Here is a 19,280-nt window from a genome sequence, read left to right as displayed (position 1 = left end):
CCCAGCCATCCATCTCTGGCTTCTCCATTACCTTCTTTCATCTTCAGTTTAGTCTTTCACAGCCTGAACACCCTCATGCAGTTTCTTGCTAGCAGATTCCTTGTTATTGCAAAATATTGCTCTGCTGCTGTTGCTTGAGGGGGGGGGCAGTGTGGCTTGTCCATGGTGTTCAAAGGATTTGGCTTGTGGATGTGTCAGCCTGTCAGGTTGGGTATTCAAGAAACTCACGGAGTGGAGGAACACCTGTGTGAGCCTGGAGTGTGGCCCCATTTTTGATTACAGATAGTTTCCTGAGATGTCTGAGTAGTCTTAAGATGCTCAGGAGGCACCTAGTGGTATTTTCTCTGTAGGAGGAGTTTGAACACAAGGCTGTGTTTCCTGGAAGAGCCTGAAATAAGAATCTGTCATTACCTGGCAAATGCATCAGTTTGCTTGTGCAAGACCTCATTTTCTTCCTATACCATTAAGTCCAAGCAAGTACTGAAAGGCTGCCCTGGCAGACATGGAAGGGCTTCCAAGAGGAGCTTGTGGTAACAGAGGTGGGAGGAACACTGCGGCTAAAGGATTTGTGCTATAAATGTGATCATCTGTCTCACTTTTATCAGGAAGGTGAAGGGGATACAGTACTACTCACGTTGGCTGTGGGAATTGCATCTTTCCTTCCTGCTTTATGTAGAGAGCTGCTGGGATGTCAGCAGTCTGACAGCAGGTCCCTGCAACCTGTCAAATCAGCGTGCTGACCGTCTCGTGCTGTTGGGAGCAATTTTCAAATGAATGTGGCTCAAAGGGATGAAGAGAAGCCATAAATATTCTTTCTTCCTGCTGGTATGCGGGAAGTTCCCAAGCATGGCTGAAACGTAGCTGTGGACTGAGTTAGGCTGCAGCTGGTACCGGGGTGTGGCACTACTGCCCATCCTTGCAACAGGACTTCTGGAGAGCTTGAATCGATCCTGCTTCCCTTCCAGGGCCCCCCCCCCCAGCGTTGTTTCTTTTGGGTGGGCTTCTGTGCTGATGCAGAGCCTGAGCAACGTGAGTGAGGCTGCGCAGTGCCCCGGAGGTTTGTCAGCTGGCAGAGTGACAAACACCAGAGCCCCTTCTGTGGCCCTCGGCAGAGCATCTATACACGTACCCTGCAGGACATTCTGCCACACACCGGGCTAGTCTTGTGTTTGTCACACGTGAGGGTGTAGTAGCTGCCCAGCGTATGTGATAGCTCTCTGGTATCAGTAGTGGCTGGCAGCGTTAATGCCAGTGCTGTGCTTGAGGCAGATCCAGTCTGTTGCGCAGGGTTTTTAATGAAGCGCTAAGCCCACCTGCTTACAAGTCCGGTTTGTAAGAAATGGTTTATGTGGATTTGCAAGTCCTGAGCTGTCTCAGTCCTGGAGATAATGTGCTTAAGCCCATATATTTATAGACTTACTGTACTTGCCAGAAGAGGTTAACCTTGTCAGGGGAAGGAAATTTTTTTTATTTTTGTTTGTTTGTTTTGGTAAGGAGCCTGTGGCATCCCCAGGTCCTCCACAAAGCTGGTTATTGAACAGATCTGATCTGAATCCTGAAATGGTAGTTTGTACTTGAACACCCATCCAACGTCCTCCAGTGCTGGCTTTGCTCTGGAGGGCGTTGGCTCTTAGTTTGCATTTCAGTGATGCCTTTCCTGCCTGCAATGTACACTTTACATGCGTGGCTCTATAAAGGTCCTGAGGATTAGGGAGGCTTAAATGAATAGCATCCAAAGGGGTAGCGTGCCCTGCTGGTATCTTCCAGCTTCTCTTCCTAGTTTCAGACTAGCCCCACTGACTCGCAAGCTTCTGGGCCCCAAATGAGCAAGCCCCAGGGAGCTGTTTGCTGTTGCTAGGCCTTGTTGATCCATTAGTCATCTCGAAAGAAAACCAATTAGGAAAACAGAGTGCTACTCTCTTTGGTGGCTTATCTACCAAAACCGGGACAGAAGATAAATGGCTGCAGTCCCCGCAGCACTCCTGTCTTGTGCCTAGTCCTCTCTTCCTAACGTCCCTTTCGATTTTCTTTTCCTTCAGCCTCTGTCTGTCAAATTGATGCATTTCCCTGCCTGGCATCCTACAGTCCGTGTAAATTTCAGCTGGTTTGAAGAGAGTTCATGACTTGCTCTGGGAACCCCTTCCCAGTCCGAAGTGCCTTCAGCCGGAGACAGGCTTTGCCTCTGTTTTTCTTTCCCTGGTAGAGTTCAGGGAGGAGGTCCAGCCCACTCGTGTGAGCGGGTGTGCGCTTGTGTGACTTCCAAATCCGTGCTAGAAGCCTGAGGCTGCACACGCGGTCCCTTCTGCTATGCTTTGGCCGTTAGGGCTTTGCAGGCTTGTGTGCAGGTGGAACAGGAACCTGTGAGTCTGCCATGGGGTTGGAAGCACAGCGGTGGTCCTGGGTGAGGTTGGATACTGGCTGCTGAGACAGTCCCTTGTGTCAACCACTCAGTTGGAAGCCCCATCCAGCCCAGGGGTTTTGAGAGTAACCCTGTTGTTGACGTGTCTGAAAAATTAAACTATCGGGGATTTTTATAATTGAATAAAGAATTTGAATAAAAGAATCCGGAGATATTTTTTTGCGGGGGGAAAGGTAATGTCTATTTTCTTCCATCTCTCTGCAGGACATTGCCCGCCTCCTACAACAGAAAGAACTGCAGGAAGAAAAAAAGCGCAAGAAGCACTACCCAGAATCCCAGGGACACACAGTCTATGAAGATAGCTATTATGCAGAAAATGGAGGTACGTTTCTGCTAGATAAAGGATCAAGATCGTGGCAGTATAGGTGAACCTGGTGATCTGGCAACTCCATTTAGGAGATTTCCCTTATTCTACAGTCCTGCATTCAGCACTGTAGCATTGGATCAGTTTCCAGGGTCAGGATCAGACTTTATTCTGGAATCAGGAAATATTAAAAAAAAAAAAGTGGGGAAGACACACTTAATTTTTGATGTCCTATAAGATGGCTGAAAGGACAGGGGTAGGGTGTGTGGTGTGTGTATGCACAAGCACACCCATGCATGCATGTTTTCAAAGGGCTTGTGGAAAAAGGCAGTAGCTGGTGGTACTGATAAGCCACAGTTACTTCTGTGTAACACCACAAGCGTGCGGGGGAGAAATTCGGATGCAATTCCGTGGTTGCATTCAAAGAGAAGCAGTTCTGCGTGCTCATCTGTGATGCTGGCACAGCTACGTGTGTAAAGGAATAAATACTGGTTCATGGAACAGCCTTTCAAAAATAACTCCTTGCAGGTATGTATCCAAGCATTAAAATTAGCACTACTGCTTTGAATGACTTACTGAATAACAAGGTCATCTCCACAGAATGTCTCTGCTGTGATTATCATCTGGGACTGTACGTTGTGGAAAAGATATGACCCGTAGCGCTGTATTGCTTTCTCTTGGTTGGCTTTTATGATTGAATACAGACCTTTAATTTGGGAGGAGAGAATCAGGGTGTGTTTAATTATGGAGCAATCTGGGGATGGCTTTGCTGTGCACTGGTGGTGGTTCTTGTGTTCTTTCTTCAAAAAAAAAAATGTGGGGAAGAGACGGGCTGCTTTTGATTAACAGATTGTGAAGATGAAGATCAAACCTCTTATTTCTCATTTTAACATCAATGCTATTGGCAATTTTAAGTGTATTTTATTTGAACTTACACAAAGTATTTTAGTTTTAATTGGGAAGAAGTTCAAGGATGGCCAAGAAAACACAAAGCACAAAGTGCAAAGCAGTAACCAAGTGGAAACTTCATGACCACAAGTCCAGCTACGTGTACAGAGCTGGGAAAGGCTTTGATCTTGGAGCCTTATGGACAACCCACACTTCAATTTTTCAGAATTAAATGGGACAAGTCCCTGAAAAAATACAATATAGGTAATAGTGTTGCCATGCAGAGATGGTGGGACAGGATGGATTTTTATAACAGAAATCAGCTGACAAAAGCCTGTGACTCTCTGAACTGATACTGTCGTGTGGATTTGGAGAGCAGGATATCTTGTGGGTCTAATTTTTCTTCCTGCAATAATCTGTAGTCTCGGAGGTGAGGTAGAAGGTGTTTTGCCTGACCATTCATAGTAGTGCTGCTCTTGATCCTTGCTCCTTAAAAACTAGAAAGGACTGGAGTGGATTTTGATGCCTGGATCATCTAGTCCATTGATCTGGAACCTCTTAAATACTTGGGTACTATTTGATTAGGCTTCAGCATCCTCAGTTTGTATCACCTTCATTACTTGTGAACTTAAAAGCCCTGGCTTTGTTTGGGTTTTAGTCTGTCTTGAGACTGAAAATTTATCTACATCCAGGAGGAGTGTGGATTAGGACTATTACTCCAGAGCAATCTAAGCTCTTAAAAAGTGGAAAAATAAACGTGAAAAAAGGCAGAGTTCCTCCCAGAACTGTCTGTGCCATGAAAAACATTTCTGTATTCGCTCAGTCACTAGCTCCTTGAGAGAGTAACGCCAGGACCTAAAGAGTGTTTACACGGCCCCTGTGGAAGGTGCCGCAGGAACCGGTGCCTGCTGAGGAGTTAATTGCCCTGAGATACCCCAAAAGCAAACCCTCTGCTCAGGCTGTCTGGCATGGCTGCATTACCTGCAGCGATCCTTTCCCAGCACGGCCATGCTTTGCTATTTCATGATCTCCTGCTCTCTGCTGCTGTATTTATTGAGCTTTCCTTAATGACAAAATTGAATTAATTCTTAGACCCTTGTTAGTATTGTTCAAAAACTGACTTGCTTTCAGGCTCTGGTCTCCGTTGTTCAGTAAGTCGCTTAGACTGTTTTATTGGATATTTGTTTTCTGTAAGTTGTGTGAATGATCTAAAACTTAACAGAAAAACCTACCAGTTAGCAGGAACTGCTCTGGTTACTCTTACAGTTCTTGGATTTTTAAAAATATACCTGTTCTGGATAAAAGTAACACAGAATTGTTTTCAAGGTGGGTTTTCTGTAGGGTATATTTTTGCTGGCTCTGAAAAAGTTTTTTCTGAACAGAATGACTTGAAGGGAACATTCAGTTTTGGTGGGGGTTTTTTCCTGAAATCTGGATGACTGTAAGGAAGGCAGAGCTATTTATTAAAACAGAATGCAGTTCATGTGCAGTGAAATCTATTTTAAATAGTTTTTAGCTACTATAAAAAAAACGTTCAGCAGTGGAGAAGGAAAGTCTTACGCGGCTGGTTTTTTTGTTTGGTTTTTTGTATAGTTCTGTTTCAAATCAGCCTCTGCTTCAAGGAAACTTTTTTCTTCAGAAATACGCCTTCATTCTGAAAAGCTGCTGTGGAGATAATAGTTCACTAAGTGCAATGATTTTTTCTTAGCAAATAAGTTGATTGGAAAATAAATTGATCAGTAGATTATATACAGGTAGACTGCTGCATCCTCATAGCTGTGTCAGGTTTATTACTGAAACTAAAAGCGAAGAAAATTTCCACCTGCTTTCTGGAAAGCACGGAGGAAACAACCCCACCAAGCTGCTGAGTAAGTGGCTTTTCCAGCTACATTGCTGAGGTCAGGAGCCTGGGTTTGCTGGGTTTTTTGTGAAGTCTTATCCTGCCCTTAAATTTCAGTAGCCCTCTCTGCAGTCAAAGCCTAAATTTTTATTTAGGCAACGAAGAAGTGCAGGCCCTGAAACTTCTGGGTCTGCAAGAGATATGTGACAGTCTGTGGTGGAAGATATTTGGATGCTGCAGCTATCCTTCATCTTGTTCTTGCTTTTTAAAAAAAAAAAAAAAAAAATCCCATCCCACTTGCCTCTTTCTCTTCTGCTTTGTGCGGGTCTTCCCCCAGTTAGGTGAGGCTGTTTTTTCTGATGGAAAAACCTTGTGCCTGAAGCCAGGGCAAGGCACTGGTGCTCAAAAACCAGGATCCAACCTGACCCTCTGCTTGGCCCCTCCTGGCCTTATGCTGCCCCCCCACCTCACTGCCTCCCAGCCTCACCTGCATCTTGCGCCCTCCGTGCAACTTTCCTTTTTCTTTTTCTTGCTTTTTAAAAAAAAAAAAAAAAAAAAAATCCCATCCCACTTGCCTCTTTCTCTTCTGCTTTGTGCGGGTCTTCCCCCAGTTAGGTGAGGCTGTTTTTTCTGATGGAAAAACCTTGTGCCTGAAGCCAGGGCAAGGCACTGGTGCTCAAAAACCAGGATCCAACCTGACCCTCTGCTTGGCCCCTCCTGGCCTTATGCTGCCCCCCCACCTCACTGCCTCCCAGCCTCACCTGCATCTTGCGCCCTCCTTTGCAAACCTTTCTGTGGTGGTTTCAGTATCCTGCAGCAGTGATGTGTCATCACCAGGAGATGAGCTGCTCTGCTGGCTGTTTTTCAGCCCCAATGGCATCATTAAAAGTCCTTCATCTCCATACTGGCTTGTCCTTGTCTTAGGAGGTGCTTCGACACACTTTTGGGCTGGTCCTGTGCTTTCTGCTCCAACCCCCTTGGCTCCCATGCTGCCCTGATGCTCGCCAGGCTGCCATTTCACTGTCCCCTGTTATATCCTGCAAGTGTTATATTCCCGTTATTCTTCTTTCTGATCCCGTCATGCTTTGCCTGCATTTCCAGCTTCTCCTTGCATCAAGCTCCCTCATCTGCATGCTGTGAGTCTGGCCTCGCTGAACCACCGTTAACCCCCGCACCACTAACCCGCTCGTTGTTTGTCCCCCCTGTTGCTCAGAGCACCGCTGGGGTGACCCCAGAGAGCAGGTTTCTGAGCCTCACAGGGCACGCAGTGGTGACAGGCGCACGCACCGAAAGAGAGAGCACCGAGAAGCGCCCTCACCTTTGTCCAGCGGTGCCTCCGAACACAGGCATTCCACCGTGGAGGATCATCGGAGGTCTCCTCAACTGAGTGAGGCCAGCAGTGACCATCGGCAGGAGTGGAAATCAGCCAGCCAGGGAAGGTCCAGGAGACATCCCAGCCTTGACCTGGAAAGAGAGGCTGAGCACGGTGTCTGTGATCACAGCAATAGCTCGGAACTGCGGGAGAGGAGAGCAGCTGGCAGGGAGAAGGCTTGGAGACCTCTCAGTCTTAGCCTGGAGTCAGAGCATGGACTCGCAGACCAGGCGCAGCGCAGCAGAAAGCCAACAAAGCAGGACAGAGAAAAGCACCTTCCTTTTCTTGAGATGGAACTGGAGGCTGAGCAGGACACCTGGCATCAGGGCAGCAGCCTGCTGGTGCGCCCTCAAAAACACAAATCTCGTCATCAGGGCCACTCGTCACACAGGATGGTGCATGACGAGAAGTTCTGTGATGCCAAATCTAGAGACGATCATAGGAGGGGTGGGGAGAAAGACTGCAAAATGGCAGGACGCAGGCAACACTCCCCCTCCCCACATGCTGTGACCCAGGGGAAGGCTGGAGACTGCCGGCGAGACTCAGGTAACAAAGTGATGGGGAAGGTGTGCGTATGTGTGGGGATGGACCTTGGCGCACCCCATCCTGGTGTCTGAAATCTGTGTTGTTTCCTTTGAAGAGGCTTATCTCCACTGTCCACCTGCAATGTGTACATGCTGAATCCTGCCCAGGTTTCTCCCTTATTTAGTGAGATTCTTCTTACCCATTAATGTTCTTGCTCTGTTTATTTCCTGACATGTTCCATGGTATCAGAGAAGATGAGTAAGAAGGTATCGTTGGAAATGGTGCCCTTGGTATCCTGTATTTAAGAAAAAAACCCACAAAAAACCACCAAAAAACAACCAACCAACAACCAGCTTTTGTTTTCATAATGTATTTTGTGCTGTGGTCTCCTTGCACAGGAAAAAAAAAAGAAAGAAAAAACTTAGAAAAAACCAAATGTTATGATTACACTTGTATTTTGTTGATTTGGGATGCAGGGCTGTAAGTGAAGACAGTTTGCTTAAGCACTAACAAGCCAGCCATTTCCATCCACTTCTTATTGAAAACCCTGCTGGCAGCATAATCAATTAACTTCGGGCAAAGTTCAGTAGTGGCACTAGGTGTCTGAGTGGGCTCTGTTTGTAAGATGGGGTTCTTGTCAAATTCTGTGCAAGTGGATTTTTCTGGGAAACGTGTACCTGCGTAGTTCTTGTTCAATAATACTTGGGGACTGGTGGGCTTTAAAGATCCAGATCCATCTTTCTGCTTTTAAAACCCCGCTGGGGGTGGGGGTGACCTGTCTCTTAGCGAAAGTAGGAGTTTAGAGTCTTGGATCTATGTCTGTCACAGCATGGGAAACTTGTGCTTTAAGCCATCTATCTGGTCGTCACTTGGATAAGGTGGGGATGATAATGCGTGTCTGTCTCTGGAGACGCTGGGAAAATTATTCTTTGTCTTCATCATGCAAAAGTTTTCTTTGGGGAAGTGGAAGGTGTTAATCAGGTCTTTATATATCATCAGTAGGTTGTGATTTGCCCCGATACAATGTGGGTCCAAGTGACTCAGGATCCCACCACATTGAGTGAAAATAGCCAGAAGCTCACATCCTCTTCCTGTGGGCTGTGGTCGTGGTGGGCTTCGTGCTCCCCTGAGTATGGGTGGAAGTAATGTTTACTGTTGTCTTCTGAGCAAATGAAGCCTGGCACCGATCAGTGTGTGAATAAAGCTCAGCCTCGGACTGGCCAGCAAACAATTCCTGGAAACTTACTTTTATTCTTCATAGAGGTAATGCTGTACAGGAGCCTGTTGGCCACACTGTTGTTCATTCTAGCATGGTTAAACTGTGTTTACCTTGACCTTGGAAGCACTGTGAATAACTTAACTCTGACCAAGCTGGTGCTTTTTGCCGGAGTTTCTGTGCAGGCCAGAGATTGCAGCTCTTCACAGCTTGGATTGATCAAAGTGTGCTGGGAAAGGCCATGTCATATGCTTAACCATAACATGCCAGAGCTGAAGTTTTCTTCTTATGCTAAGATGGTTTGTAAGAGGGGTGTTAATTCCTTAAGATCATTGATCAGTTGATTCAAAACAAAAAGCAGAAAACCCCACACGCCTCCTTTAATACCAGTAGAAGAGGTGGTTTCCTATTCCACGGTTTTATTCTGGGTTGAAGCCAGAAGTCTCTGGCTCTCTGCAGTTTGAAGTCTTCGGGATGCTTGGTGGAGTATGATGGTAGTTTGGTAGATGCACAGAAAATTTTTCAGTGTCAGTTGGTCACTTAATGTTTTTTCCCTTGGTCTTACAAGATGGGAAGGAAACTGATAGGTGGCCCAGTAAGATGTAACAGGTATTCATAATAAACGTGTAAATGGTGTAGCTGGAGGCATGAAAGTTTTAAGTGAAAGTTTCTGGGTTTGAGGTGGAAGAGAGACAGACATCTGGAGTGTTTGTATACTTCAGACATAAAGCAGAAAGCTTATTTAGATGTCTGAGATGTCTGAACAATACAGTTCAGACTGCAGATGGAAGGAGAAGGGCATTCATTGTATGTGAGTGAAGTCATTCATTTTATAACAGGGATACAGTGAGACTCCTTTAATGGCCTGGCGCAAATAGACTATGGAGAGACTCTCCAAATGCAACATTTTAAATCACTTGGAGATGGTTTAACTTTAAATAAACAAACAAATAAAACTGTACTCAAAGCAAGAACTGAACCTTGTATGAACTTCAAAAGTGTTTACTTGGCTGTTTTCTCACTATGAATTGTAAAATTCATGGGTCAGCCCACAGAAGAAATTGTCTGAAACCTCATATGAGCCTGTCCCAGGCAACTTCTGCAGCCCACGCTGCTCCAATGGTGTGGTGTCAGACTCTGCTGTGCTCATAACAGATGTTGGGCTGCTCTCTGCTGCCCAGTTTTGCCAGTGTATCTGTATCAGCGCAGAGTGTGAAAAATTATGATTCCTTTGCTAGCATGGCTTTGTCAGCAAAGACTGCTTCAAGGGACGTGGCCTCTTCTGCCGTATAGTTGCATTTGTCATAGAAGACATGGTGTATCAGATATTTCTATATGCACAGAGAAACCTCCCTAAGGTGTGTGCTGCACCTCAGCTAAAGGTACTCTCAAACCAGCTGTCTGGCAGGTACGCTGGTTCCCTTGAGTGGGGCTTTTGCAGGTGGCTGAGGAGATGGTGGGGGTTTCCTTACCCAAAGCATTTGGAAAATGGTTGAGTTGATTGTTTTCTCTCACAATCCTGTAGGCACTAAGTTGAGGGGGACGAAGCAAGCCATGTATGATACACCCCGAAGGGAACAGGAGTTGTCTGATGCAGAGATTGCTCGGAAGCTGCAGGAGGAAGAGCTCCTGGTAAGTAGAGAGGATGCATTGGTCAACTCAAAGGAGCTAAGTTAATTTGTAAACCTTTTATATATGATGGTGACTTAAGACCTAAGGTCTTGCTACTGTGCATTCTGGTAATTACCTTTGTCTCCCATACACACCCATATGGAGTGACAGCTGGCATCCAGCCAGTAGAGCCCTATTTTCTGAAATAAACACCCAAAAATTAAATGATCGAAGCAGAATGATATTAAATGAACACTTCCAGGCAGGTAAAGATGGCCTGTAATCAGTGTGGTCAGCCCAGAAGTGAGGCAGGCCAGTGTCCATCTTTGAGAGGGCAGGAGGGTGGGCAATGCATTGTGGTGTGGCCTGGCAGATAGATGACGGCAAAACTCAGCTGAAAAACTGAAGTGACAGTTTGGTTTTGGGTTGCGAGGTAAGTATTGAGGTAGCTAAGTATATTTTGAGAGGTTGGTAGCGTATTTGTATGGGCACCTACTTGCCCTGCCCAGTATGTTAATGGCTATGAATAATTCAGAGGTGTTACTCTTTTGTCTCTGTTCCCCCCCCTTTTTTTTTTCCCCAGGCTAATGAAGCAGATCAGAAGGCAGCTCAAGTAGCCCAAGATGAGGTGAGCAAGAAGTCAAATGTCTGCGGTATTCCTTTACTTGTGGAAACTGCTAAACCCCACTTGTCCCCTCTGACCCTCTGGTCGTTCGTTTCCCTCCTTGTAGGGGAAGCTCAGGGCTCCAGTGGGGTTTGCTCCTGGCTGGTTGTCATGTATATGCACAGGCTGGCCAAGCAGGGAGTTGCGCTGCCTGTTGCGACCATGGCAGAGGAAGGAAGTTCATGGCTGTCTAAGAGCATCTCTTGGAACTGAGCCCCAAGGGAGACTATCAGAGATGCTGTGAGATGAACTCCCCCATTGAAGGAAAAGGGATAAAGGGCAGAAAGGCTCTGCAAACACAGTTCTAGCAAATCAGGGATCCGCCGGGCATGCTGCATGTAGTCAGTCTTAATTCTGCCCTGTCGCTTGATTTCTGATTACAGATGGGTGAAATCCTGGCTATGCACCCTTCCCATTCCGCAGCTGTCCATAGGAAAGGGTTTAAATAACTCAAACCCAAAGAGCAGTAAAACCATCTGACATGCTCTTTGTATTTTCCCTTCTAGGAAATTGCCCGACTCTTGATGGCCGAGGAGAAAAAGGCTTTCAAGAAAGGGAAGGAGAGAGAAAAGTCTTCCTTTGAAAAGAGGAGGCACGATCAAGACTGGAAGGTATGTCAAGCTTCAGGAGGTGCCACAAATGAAGTGCTATAACGTTATTCCTACTTCCAGGGGGAGGTGAGGGTGTGTGGTGAGAGCAAAAGGAATGATGCACTCTTGCATCCAAAGGGTCTTGCTGCCTGTTACTCAGCTGCTTCCCAAGCCTTTTGGAGCCACCTCCTTGGTTACATGCTCTTTGGCTTCAGCCTCAAGCAAGGTAGGCCTTGGGCTCTGGCCTTGGAGGTTGGCGCTGGATGTCACAGCACCTTGTGGTCTTCCTCAAGCACTGTCAGTCCTCCTGGCACAGAACCTTCCCTCTGCTGAAAACCTGACTGTAGCAATAAAAGCAGTAGTTGGTTCTGTTTTGTGCACCGCAGGTGGACAGCGCAGCTGCTCCAGTTGTCACTGCTTCATAATAAAATTGGCTCTATAATGAAAGTATTGAGTAATCAAGCCTAGGTTTTTGTATGAGTAATACTACCAGAGGCTTGGCTAGCTGGTGTGGAAGGTGATAGGAAACAGATTTCATGGTCTGCACTGGTAAGGTGCTAAAGGGGATGTTGTGTTAATCTTGGGGCCAGTTGGAGGTAGCTCTGTTTTCAGCCTCCTTACTCTGAGTGGTTGCAGGAGCACAGCTGTGTGCAGCTGGTCCCTCATGCTCAGCCCAGCCATGTGCACAGTCATTACACGCTGACTGCGTTCGACCCCAGCTTCGGGACAGGTCCCCCAGCGCTGTCTCGTATTTAGAGCAAAAATTGATTTTTGGCTCAGCAAGGCTGAGTTTCATTTGCTGGAAACTAGTTCTGATACTGTCGTTTGCATGTGTCTGGCTGTAGTTAGGTGTGTGTAGAAACTGAGCACAAAAGGACTGCACGGAGCTGTGGCAGCCTCAATGCACTGGCTGATGTCTTGCAAGGCATGCAGATGAGCTGTTTTCCCTTCTTCCCATCAGCATGATGCAAGCGAGTCCACACGCTCGAGGTCAAAAGAAGGGCCTGAAACTCAGCGACACAAAGGCGACAGGTCTTCAAGGTGAGCTTGAACTGGCTGGTAAAAATTGGGAAATGCAGTTGGGAAGTTGCTCAGAAGCTGAGTCCTAGGGAGGAGTTGTGGGGCGACCAGCCTGACCCACCCACAGAGGGCTTGGTAGAGAGCAGAGGTTTTAGCACTGAAGAGAGATGAAAAAGCTGTGTGCCCAGAGCTCGTGAGGTGTTTGGTGACATGCGTCACTTGCTGTGCTCGTGGCATTTGTCCGTATCTGTCTCCATCCCTGGCGCTGACAGAGATTGATGAGCTTGTGCAGTGACATTTGTTAAATGGGCAGAAAAACATTGAGAGGGTTAAAGAGCTTCTGGGGATGTGAAACCAAATGTCATCTCTAGGCAGGAAGGAGTAATCACGGTGCATTTGCACAGCTGCTCCCTTGGGTCCTTGCTCCCAGTTAAGCCCTGTACACTGCTCCCGCTGCTGCATGTGAACAACCCCGTGCAAGCAAGTACGTTGTGCTTTGGGGTACCTCATCCCAGAGCTGGTGGGAACGTGCTGTAGCCCAGTGCTGCTTCTGAATCACTTGGTACCCTGGCCTGGTGCTCCTCATGAGGGACTGAACCCTGGAAGTGACCCTGGTGGCTTTGATTACCAATCCAGCTATGAGCCTAGAAATTCTTGTTGAATTCGCAAAAGAAACAACAAATGAGGTATGCAGGTGGAGACTAAGAGAGATCTTATTAAAATACTCTGGGATTAAAACTGGGCAAGCATTAAACACTTTATAAATGTTGCTTTTTTGCAACATTGTGAGGTTTGCATCAAACTTCATAATGGAAATTATTTGTTTCCTGACAACTTGAAACCATTATTAAATGAAAGCAATCCATGAGAAGTAGTAAATACTCTGCATTTCTCACTGCAGAAACAGTAACGAGCTGTGCTTGGAGGAGCTGGTCTGCATGTGGAAAGTCTGGGCCAGAAAGCTTTCATCAAACTGAATGGGACAGACCAGGCCACTGAGATGTTGCTTTTGCCGTGCTGTTATGCCTTTGAGTTTTTTTCCCAACACTTCTTTTTCGCTGTGCTTGGCAGGTCACAGCCTCTCCTCGATGACTTTGAACACACTCGGTATTACACAAGCCAGCCCAGCTCCTTGCGCCAGATCCCCAAACATGAGCACTCTCCTAAAGGTAGGATCAAGCCCATGGTTGCCCCAAGCACTTGCGTTATTGTGGGCTGTTTTCCTCAAATAAGCAGCCTGCGGGCAGGATGTCTGAAAGAGATGCTGTAATAGAGAGGAGGAATGGATATTATTGCCCCAGCAGGCAGGTGATGCTGGTCAGTGTTCGAGTTGTACTTGCTGTGCATGTTGCAGGCTGAGAGACTAAAAAGCTGAATTGGTTTGCCTTGAGTTTGTCAAACTGCTCTCTGCACGTCCTCCGTGATCTCTTAATGATGAATGACTAAATCCAGGCAGCAAATGAAGGAGAAGTAACATGAAGGCAATGACATGATGGATTTTAGGTGACTCACTAGTATCAAACAATCCAATACAAGACAAAACCTTGCAGTATCACCTGTCTGGCGGGCAGATGGGATGATCAGACAGGAGCTTGTCCTGAGAACAGGCTTGTTTTGTTCTTGTAGCATCTCAGCACTGCTTTGTTGGCTTGTTTCCTGAAATCACTTGGCACAAGAGCAGTGTGGTTAGGGTCACCCCCCCAGTTTTTTAAATCTGAATGCCAATTGTCTGAGTTATCTGTCGAGTCTCTGGGAGTGGAAAGGGGCAGCCAGAGTTCGACTCGATCGCTCGGATTTCTTCCAGCTCCACTGATTGACTTAAATGTAGACAGTTTACTTCCCAAAATTTAAAGTTTGGGAAACTTTAAAAAGGAAACTTTTGTGTTCTGTCTTCATCAAACAAGCTGGAAAGTTGATGGCACTTTATAAGAGTCTGTAAGCCCAGTGTTCATTCCTTTTCCTTTAGTGAGACTGTGCAATGTGGCTGCAGTGCTGTTCACAGCCTAGAAGAAATGAGAATGTCTGCCTCTCTTGTGGACCTATCCTTCCTTTTGCTTGAGTAATATAACATACAGTTCCCATTTTGGCATTTGACTTTACCAGTACCCTGGAAGTCACGCAGACATCCAAGAGGGCAGGACAAGTAAAAGATGACTGCAGGTAGTATTTTCTTCACCAGGATCTATCCTTACAGAGTTTTTTCTTTTTGTTTTGCTTTCCAGGTTCCCGTAGGAAGCAGTAAATGGTGCTAGCCTTTGCTTTGGTACTGACTCTTCTGTAGCAAACATTACTGGAATTGCCAGGCAACTTTCTCGATTCCTTAACCCTATGGGAGGTACAGCCTCCACTCCCAGGATCTCCTCTTTAAGTGTCGTTATGTTAATAAGGAACACTTTTTGGTTTCAATTTCTTACTATATGTGATCACTTAAGCAGTGCAGTATAATCTAGCCGCCACTGAGCTGTGTGAATCAACTAGCTGACTTAACAGCTCCCTCTTATATTCTTTTGAGGCTTTCCTTTTATTTTTATGCTTCGGCTGGAGCTTTGACAAATAGAGCTGCATGTACAACAGGGAGGAAAATCTAAGATACGAGCTGGGTTGTGGCAATCCAGCAGAACATCAGAAGTACAAGTCCTTTCTGTATTAGGATGACTTAGCAAAGAGAGTTAAAGAGGAAACGTGTTTCTTCCTGTGCTGGATAAGACGTCTGAGCCAACCTGACAGTCACGCTAGCTTGCAGGAAGGAGAGAGGATCTTCATAACATACACCAGTGAAAGCCAGAACCTGGGACTGGTGAGGAAGAAATTGCCTATAGAACAAAATTTCTTAACTGCTGTATTTCTTCCTAGGGTTTCCAGCAATCTTGGGTGGAGCGTGTAACCAGGCATTTAGCTCCAGGATATAAGATAGAACAGTTAAGAGGAAAAACAGTTTCAACTGAAATTAGACCTTGTGTGCATGACTTAAGACATGCCAGGGAGTTGATGAAGCTGTGAGTTGTGGATTGGGAAGAATCATACGAACAGATTTAAATGCCTGAAGGGACCTCTGTGGTCACCTGGTTTGAGCGTCAGTGTGGTAGAAGCCAAGGAATTTCACTGAAGCCAAGTAGGAACTACTGTAACTCCTTGCTTAGCTGCTGATGCACTTGAGTACAGTAACTCGTGTCTGAACCTGCATGTGTCTTGGAAACATGGGACTGAAGGAGGGCCATATGGGTACTGAGCATTGAATCCAAAATCTACTATTACAGGCAACTTTGAGCTAGACACAGAGTGCCGAACAGTTCACACAATGTCTGTGCTCACTGCCTCCCCTCTACACTGCTCCATCCAGCATCCTAGGCAGACTCCAGTCAGGATAAAGCTATTGCTCTCTAGGGCATAGCAGGGTCTGCAAGTTTAAGTTGTCTGTATAGATGTGCCAGTCCAGTTCACGGCAGCAAGCCTGGCTGTGTTGCCCCTGCAGCCCAGCTTCCTTATTGCTCAGCACCGAGCCCGTCTCACCACGCTCTTTGTCTTCTGCTGGCAGCTGCAATTGTGCTGCTGGCTTTGCTGAGGAGGGGAGGCAGAGCCGTGGCTGTACTTGCCCTCGCCACCAATCTGCCTGGGAAAGGAGCCTGACAGCTCTGTAGAGCTTTGTGGAGAGCACGTGCTGGTGTGGAGGACTGATGGGAAATCAAAAGAGATCATGGCTCCCTGCTCTTGCACGAATTGACAATTCAAGTCCTAAGGCAGCTGTAAGGCTTTAAGCTTGGCTGTTGTCCTTGGTCAGGATAGTTAGAGACAAATCACAAGGAAGACAAGGCAACTCCTTCTTCACATAAGTTACAAGGGCATGTTTAATATCACAGCAGGAGCCCATGCCCTGCCTTGACCAACAACTCAAACTTCCATCTCCTACCCCCACTGGGATGCTGGCAGCAGTTCACTACCTGTGAAGAACCAGTTAACTCCCAGTAGACCTCTGCGCCAGGCCTACACTAGCCAAAAATGTTGTAACATAGGACTTTGTGCATCGGCAGCATCCCGTTAGCTGCGTACCCCTGCTTCCAGACCATGAGCTTGCTCACCTGCATGAACCCTTAAGTGACTTGCAAGCTCTTGCTTGCTTGCTGCTGCTTCTCAGGAAATATCCCAGCCAGCGGCTAGATTTTACTGTCCTTGCCTTGTTCCCTCTTCTAGTTCCATCTCTGTCCATTCAGAAGTGTTAACATTGTTTTAAAGGATCTGGAAAAAAAAAATACAGACCATATTTTTTTTCTTTTTTATTTGGTAACTTGGGCCAATGTGGCAACCTCATCTGCAATGACTTTATTTTGTAAGAATTTATTTTTATATTTCATGTAACAGTCAAAATTTCTACTGCTGAAAATGCCATTTTTTTTTTGTCTGTAGGTTTTTCCCCTCCATTGCCATCAGAGTATTTATTGTTGTGAAATGGATGCCTGGTGGGGTTTTATGAACTAATACTTTCTACAAACACCACAGTCCAGGCCCTGCTGCTTGTATCATCTGGTGCACTTGTGAAAACTGGATGGGGAAAAATCCTGCCAAATTGGAAAGTGGTTGTGCTTTGTATGCGCTGTGCATGGGGGAGAAATGGTGACCCTCTGCACAAGGCAAGGGGAAATCGCCAAATAGGAATTCAGCCCTCCCTGGGCCTCTGTAGCTGGCTGTGATGGGCTTTCTTGCACTGCAGTTGGCTGATGTAACTTCTGTCTTACTCTAATCAGAAAAGTCGTGAACGCCCTGAGCCCGCTGACATTTGAAGAACCTATTAATTCAGGAGGGATGCTTGGGAGTATCCAAGTTGTTGACTTCAGTGGGAGTGAGTGGAAATGATATGAGAGAAAACTCTAGTTGATTTTATTTGGAAGCTGGGTAAAGTCTGAAGAACACCTCAGTACCTACTCTGTGGAGCTGCAAGATCTCCTTAGTGGCTGCCTCGGGCCAGCCAAAGCTCTCCAGCCATGGCACCAAGAGGCAAGAGCCCAGGGGAAGGATCCCAGGAGCATCTGCTGCTTCCTTGGATGCCTTCAGGGAGTGCTGAATGCTTTATGGGCTGCTTTGCTCTATATCCTCCCTTAGTCCTTACCTTTTTATTCTTACTCCCTAGCTTTATTCGTTTGCTGTCCCTTGTGTTTCGCCTGTTTTATTTTTCCATAGCCCTTGTGCAAAGGGGGGCCCTGAGGTTATGTTAGAAGGGGCTGACACCTATCGAGAGAGACAGAAATGCTAGGAATGGTAGCTGAGGAAAGCATGTAGTAAATGAGGTATAAACAGAGCAATTGTTCATCTAATATACCTTGCGGGCCTCATGCAGTCAGCAGGTTAGAGACTTCCTGAGGCAAAGGCTGCAACTGGACTTGCATGTCTAGTAACCACTTTTGGCAGGAGATTCCATGGTCCCATTGAAGTCAGCAAGAGTTAAGATCATGGATGAACAAGGAGCCAATTCATCTTGGGGCTCAGCAGCCACGGTTCTGCTGAGAGTCAAGAAGATGCAGCTTGTGTAGGCGAGATGCAAAGTCAGCACCTTGCACGTGAGTCCCTGGAAAGAGGCACAATGAAGTTGATCTTTTAAAAAGAAACAATCAGAGCGATATTTCCTTTCTATGACAGAAAAATGTTTAAGTAACTTTTATTTTTTCCTTGTCTTCTCTTGCCAAGTTTCAGTAGCTTTGCCTATGGTTTTGCTCTGGATTCGATAGCATGTCGGAGCCTTTGCTGGGACCCCTGCCCAGGTCATTCAGGTCTCGCATCCCTTTCTGACTCTGTGCATTAACAAGGCAACAGGCACCACATGGAAAACTCATCACCGTGAAATCCTGGCACTTCCTAATCTCCACAGTAGGCACATCTCACCAGCAAGAGCTCTCGCCACCTCCTTACCTCCGTCCGAAGCACAGTGGTCTGCAGAAGAGAGGTCGGGCGAACCCGAGTGATCGTGCCTTACATGCAGGGATACTCGACGTCTTCAGCAGGCTGATCTGAGTCACCTTGCTATGAAACACTGTCTTAATGTGGACTGTACAGCTTCCTGCAGTGAGAAGCGGTTGTCACATGGATAGATCCAACAGGTTAATCTCATCTTTTTTAAAGAACTTCATGGTTTTTAACTTAGTGGGGGTGGGAAAATGCTGGCTGTTAGGGGATAGATGAAGTCTCATCATTGAATTTCTCCTCTTGGGGAGGGAGGACAGAAGTTACAAATGCTGCAGTCTGCTTCACTCTGTAAAAGGGATCTTGTATGTACAGTATTTTTATATCTCTGCATTCCCACCTGTCAGGATGTGAATCAGGATTAATAACATTCTCTTACTTAGGGGGGAAAAGAAGGATTTTTATTTTTACAGTGCTAGACCTTTGTGCATTTTTATTTTGTGCCAAACTACAGCCGCTGTTACATTCTAGTGTTTTCATTCAGTTTATTGCTATTGATCAGTGTGTATATTATATATTTTTATTATCAAGGTTTTTATTTTAATTCATATTAACCTGTATGCAAACTAACTGTGGATTGCTAATTTATATATAAAGGGGAGCACTTGGAGACAGTGTGAGGATTCCCCTACTTAGTTTACACTCTTGTAATCTAGTGCAGCCAGTCCATTCTGTGTAAGAAGCAATGAGTTTCGTGATCTCCTGAGTGTCTGTCACCCTGAGCAGATTGATCCTGCTGTTCCTCCAGGCGGCACTGACACTGCAAGGCTGTGAGAGATGCAGTAGGAGACGAAGCACAGCTCATAGCATGGACTGAGGGGTGACCGAGCTCTCTGCTGTCCTGCTCCTGGCAGTGATTCCAGGGAGGATGCTGCAGCAGGA

General features: G+C 46.3%; 1 protein-coding gene across 4 annotated transcripts in view; it reads left to right on the top strand.

Annotated features, from left to right (window-relative positions):
• CCDC50 (coiled-coil domain containing 50) overlaps positions 1-19,280 on the top strand; it is a 28,028-nt gene that overhangs the window by 7,391 nt on the left and 1,357 nt on the right. For 3 of the 4 annotated variants that reach the window (XM_009334089.1, XM_009334090.1, XM_009334088.1), the window contains exons 5-11: positions 2,624-2,741; positions 10,090-10,196; positions 10,759-10,803; positions 11,346-11,450; positions 12,391-12,470; positions 13,521-13,618; positions 14,672-16,888. In XM_009334089.1, the coding sequence (XP_009332364.1) occupies positions 2,624-2,741; positions 10,090-10,196; positions 10,759-10,803; positions 11,346-11,450; positions 12,391-12,470; positions 13,521-13,618; positions 14,672-14,691 (573 nt within the window). In that variant the 3' untranslated portion in view covers positions 14,692-16,888. Of the gene's footprint in view, positions 1-2,623; positions 2,742-10,089; positions 10,197-10,758; positions 10,804-11,345; positions 11,451-12,390; positions 12,471-13,520; positions 13,619-14,671; positions 18,536-19,280 lie in introns of those variants that run through there. The other variant, XM_009334086.1, reaches the window with a different exon arrangement.

This window comes from Pygoscelis adeliae, unplaced genomic scaffold, assembly GCF_000699105.1.
Source record: "Pygoscelis adeliae isolate BGI_AS28 unplaced genomic scaffold, ASM69910v1 Scaffold161, whole genome shotgun sequence".
Taxonomy (NCBI): domain Eukaryota; kingdom Metazoa; phylum Chordata; class Aves; order Sphenisciformes; family Spheniscidae; genus Pygoscelis; species Pygoscelis adeliae.
The sequence above is the reverse complement of the archived record's forward strand: the minus strand, read 5'-3'. Positions and strand labels throughout refer to the sequence as shown.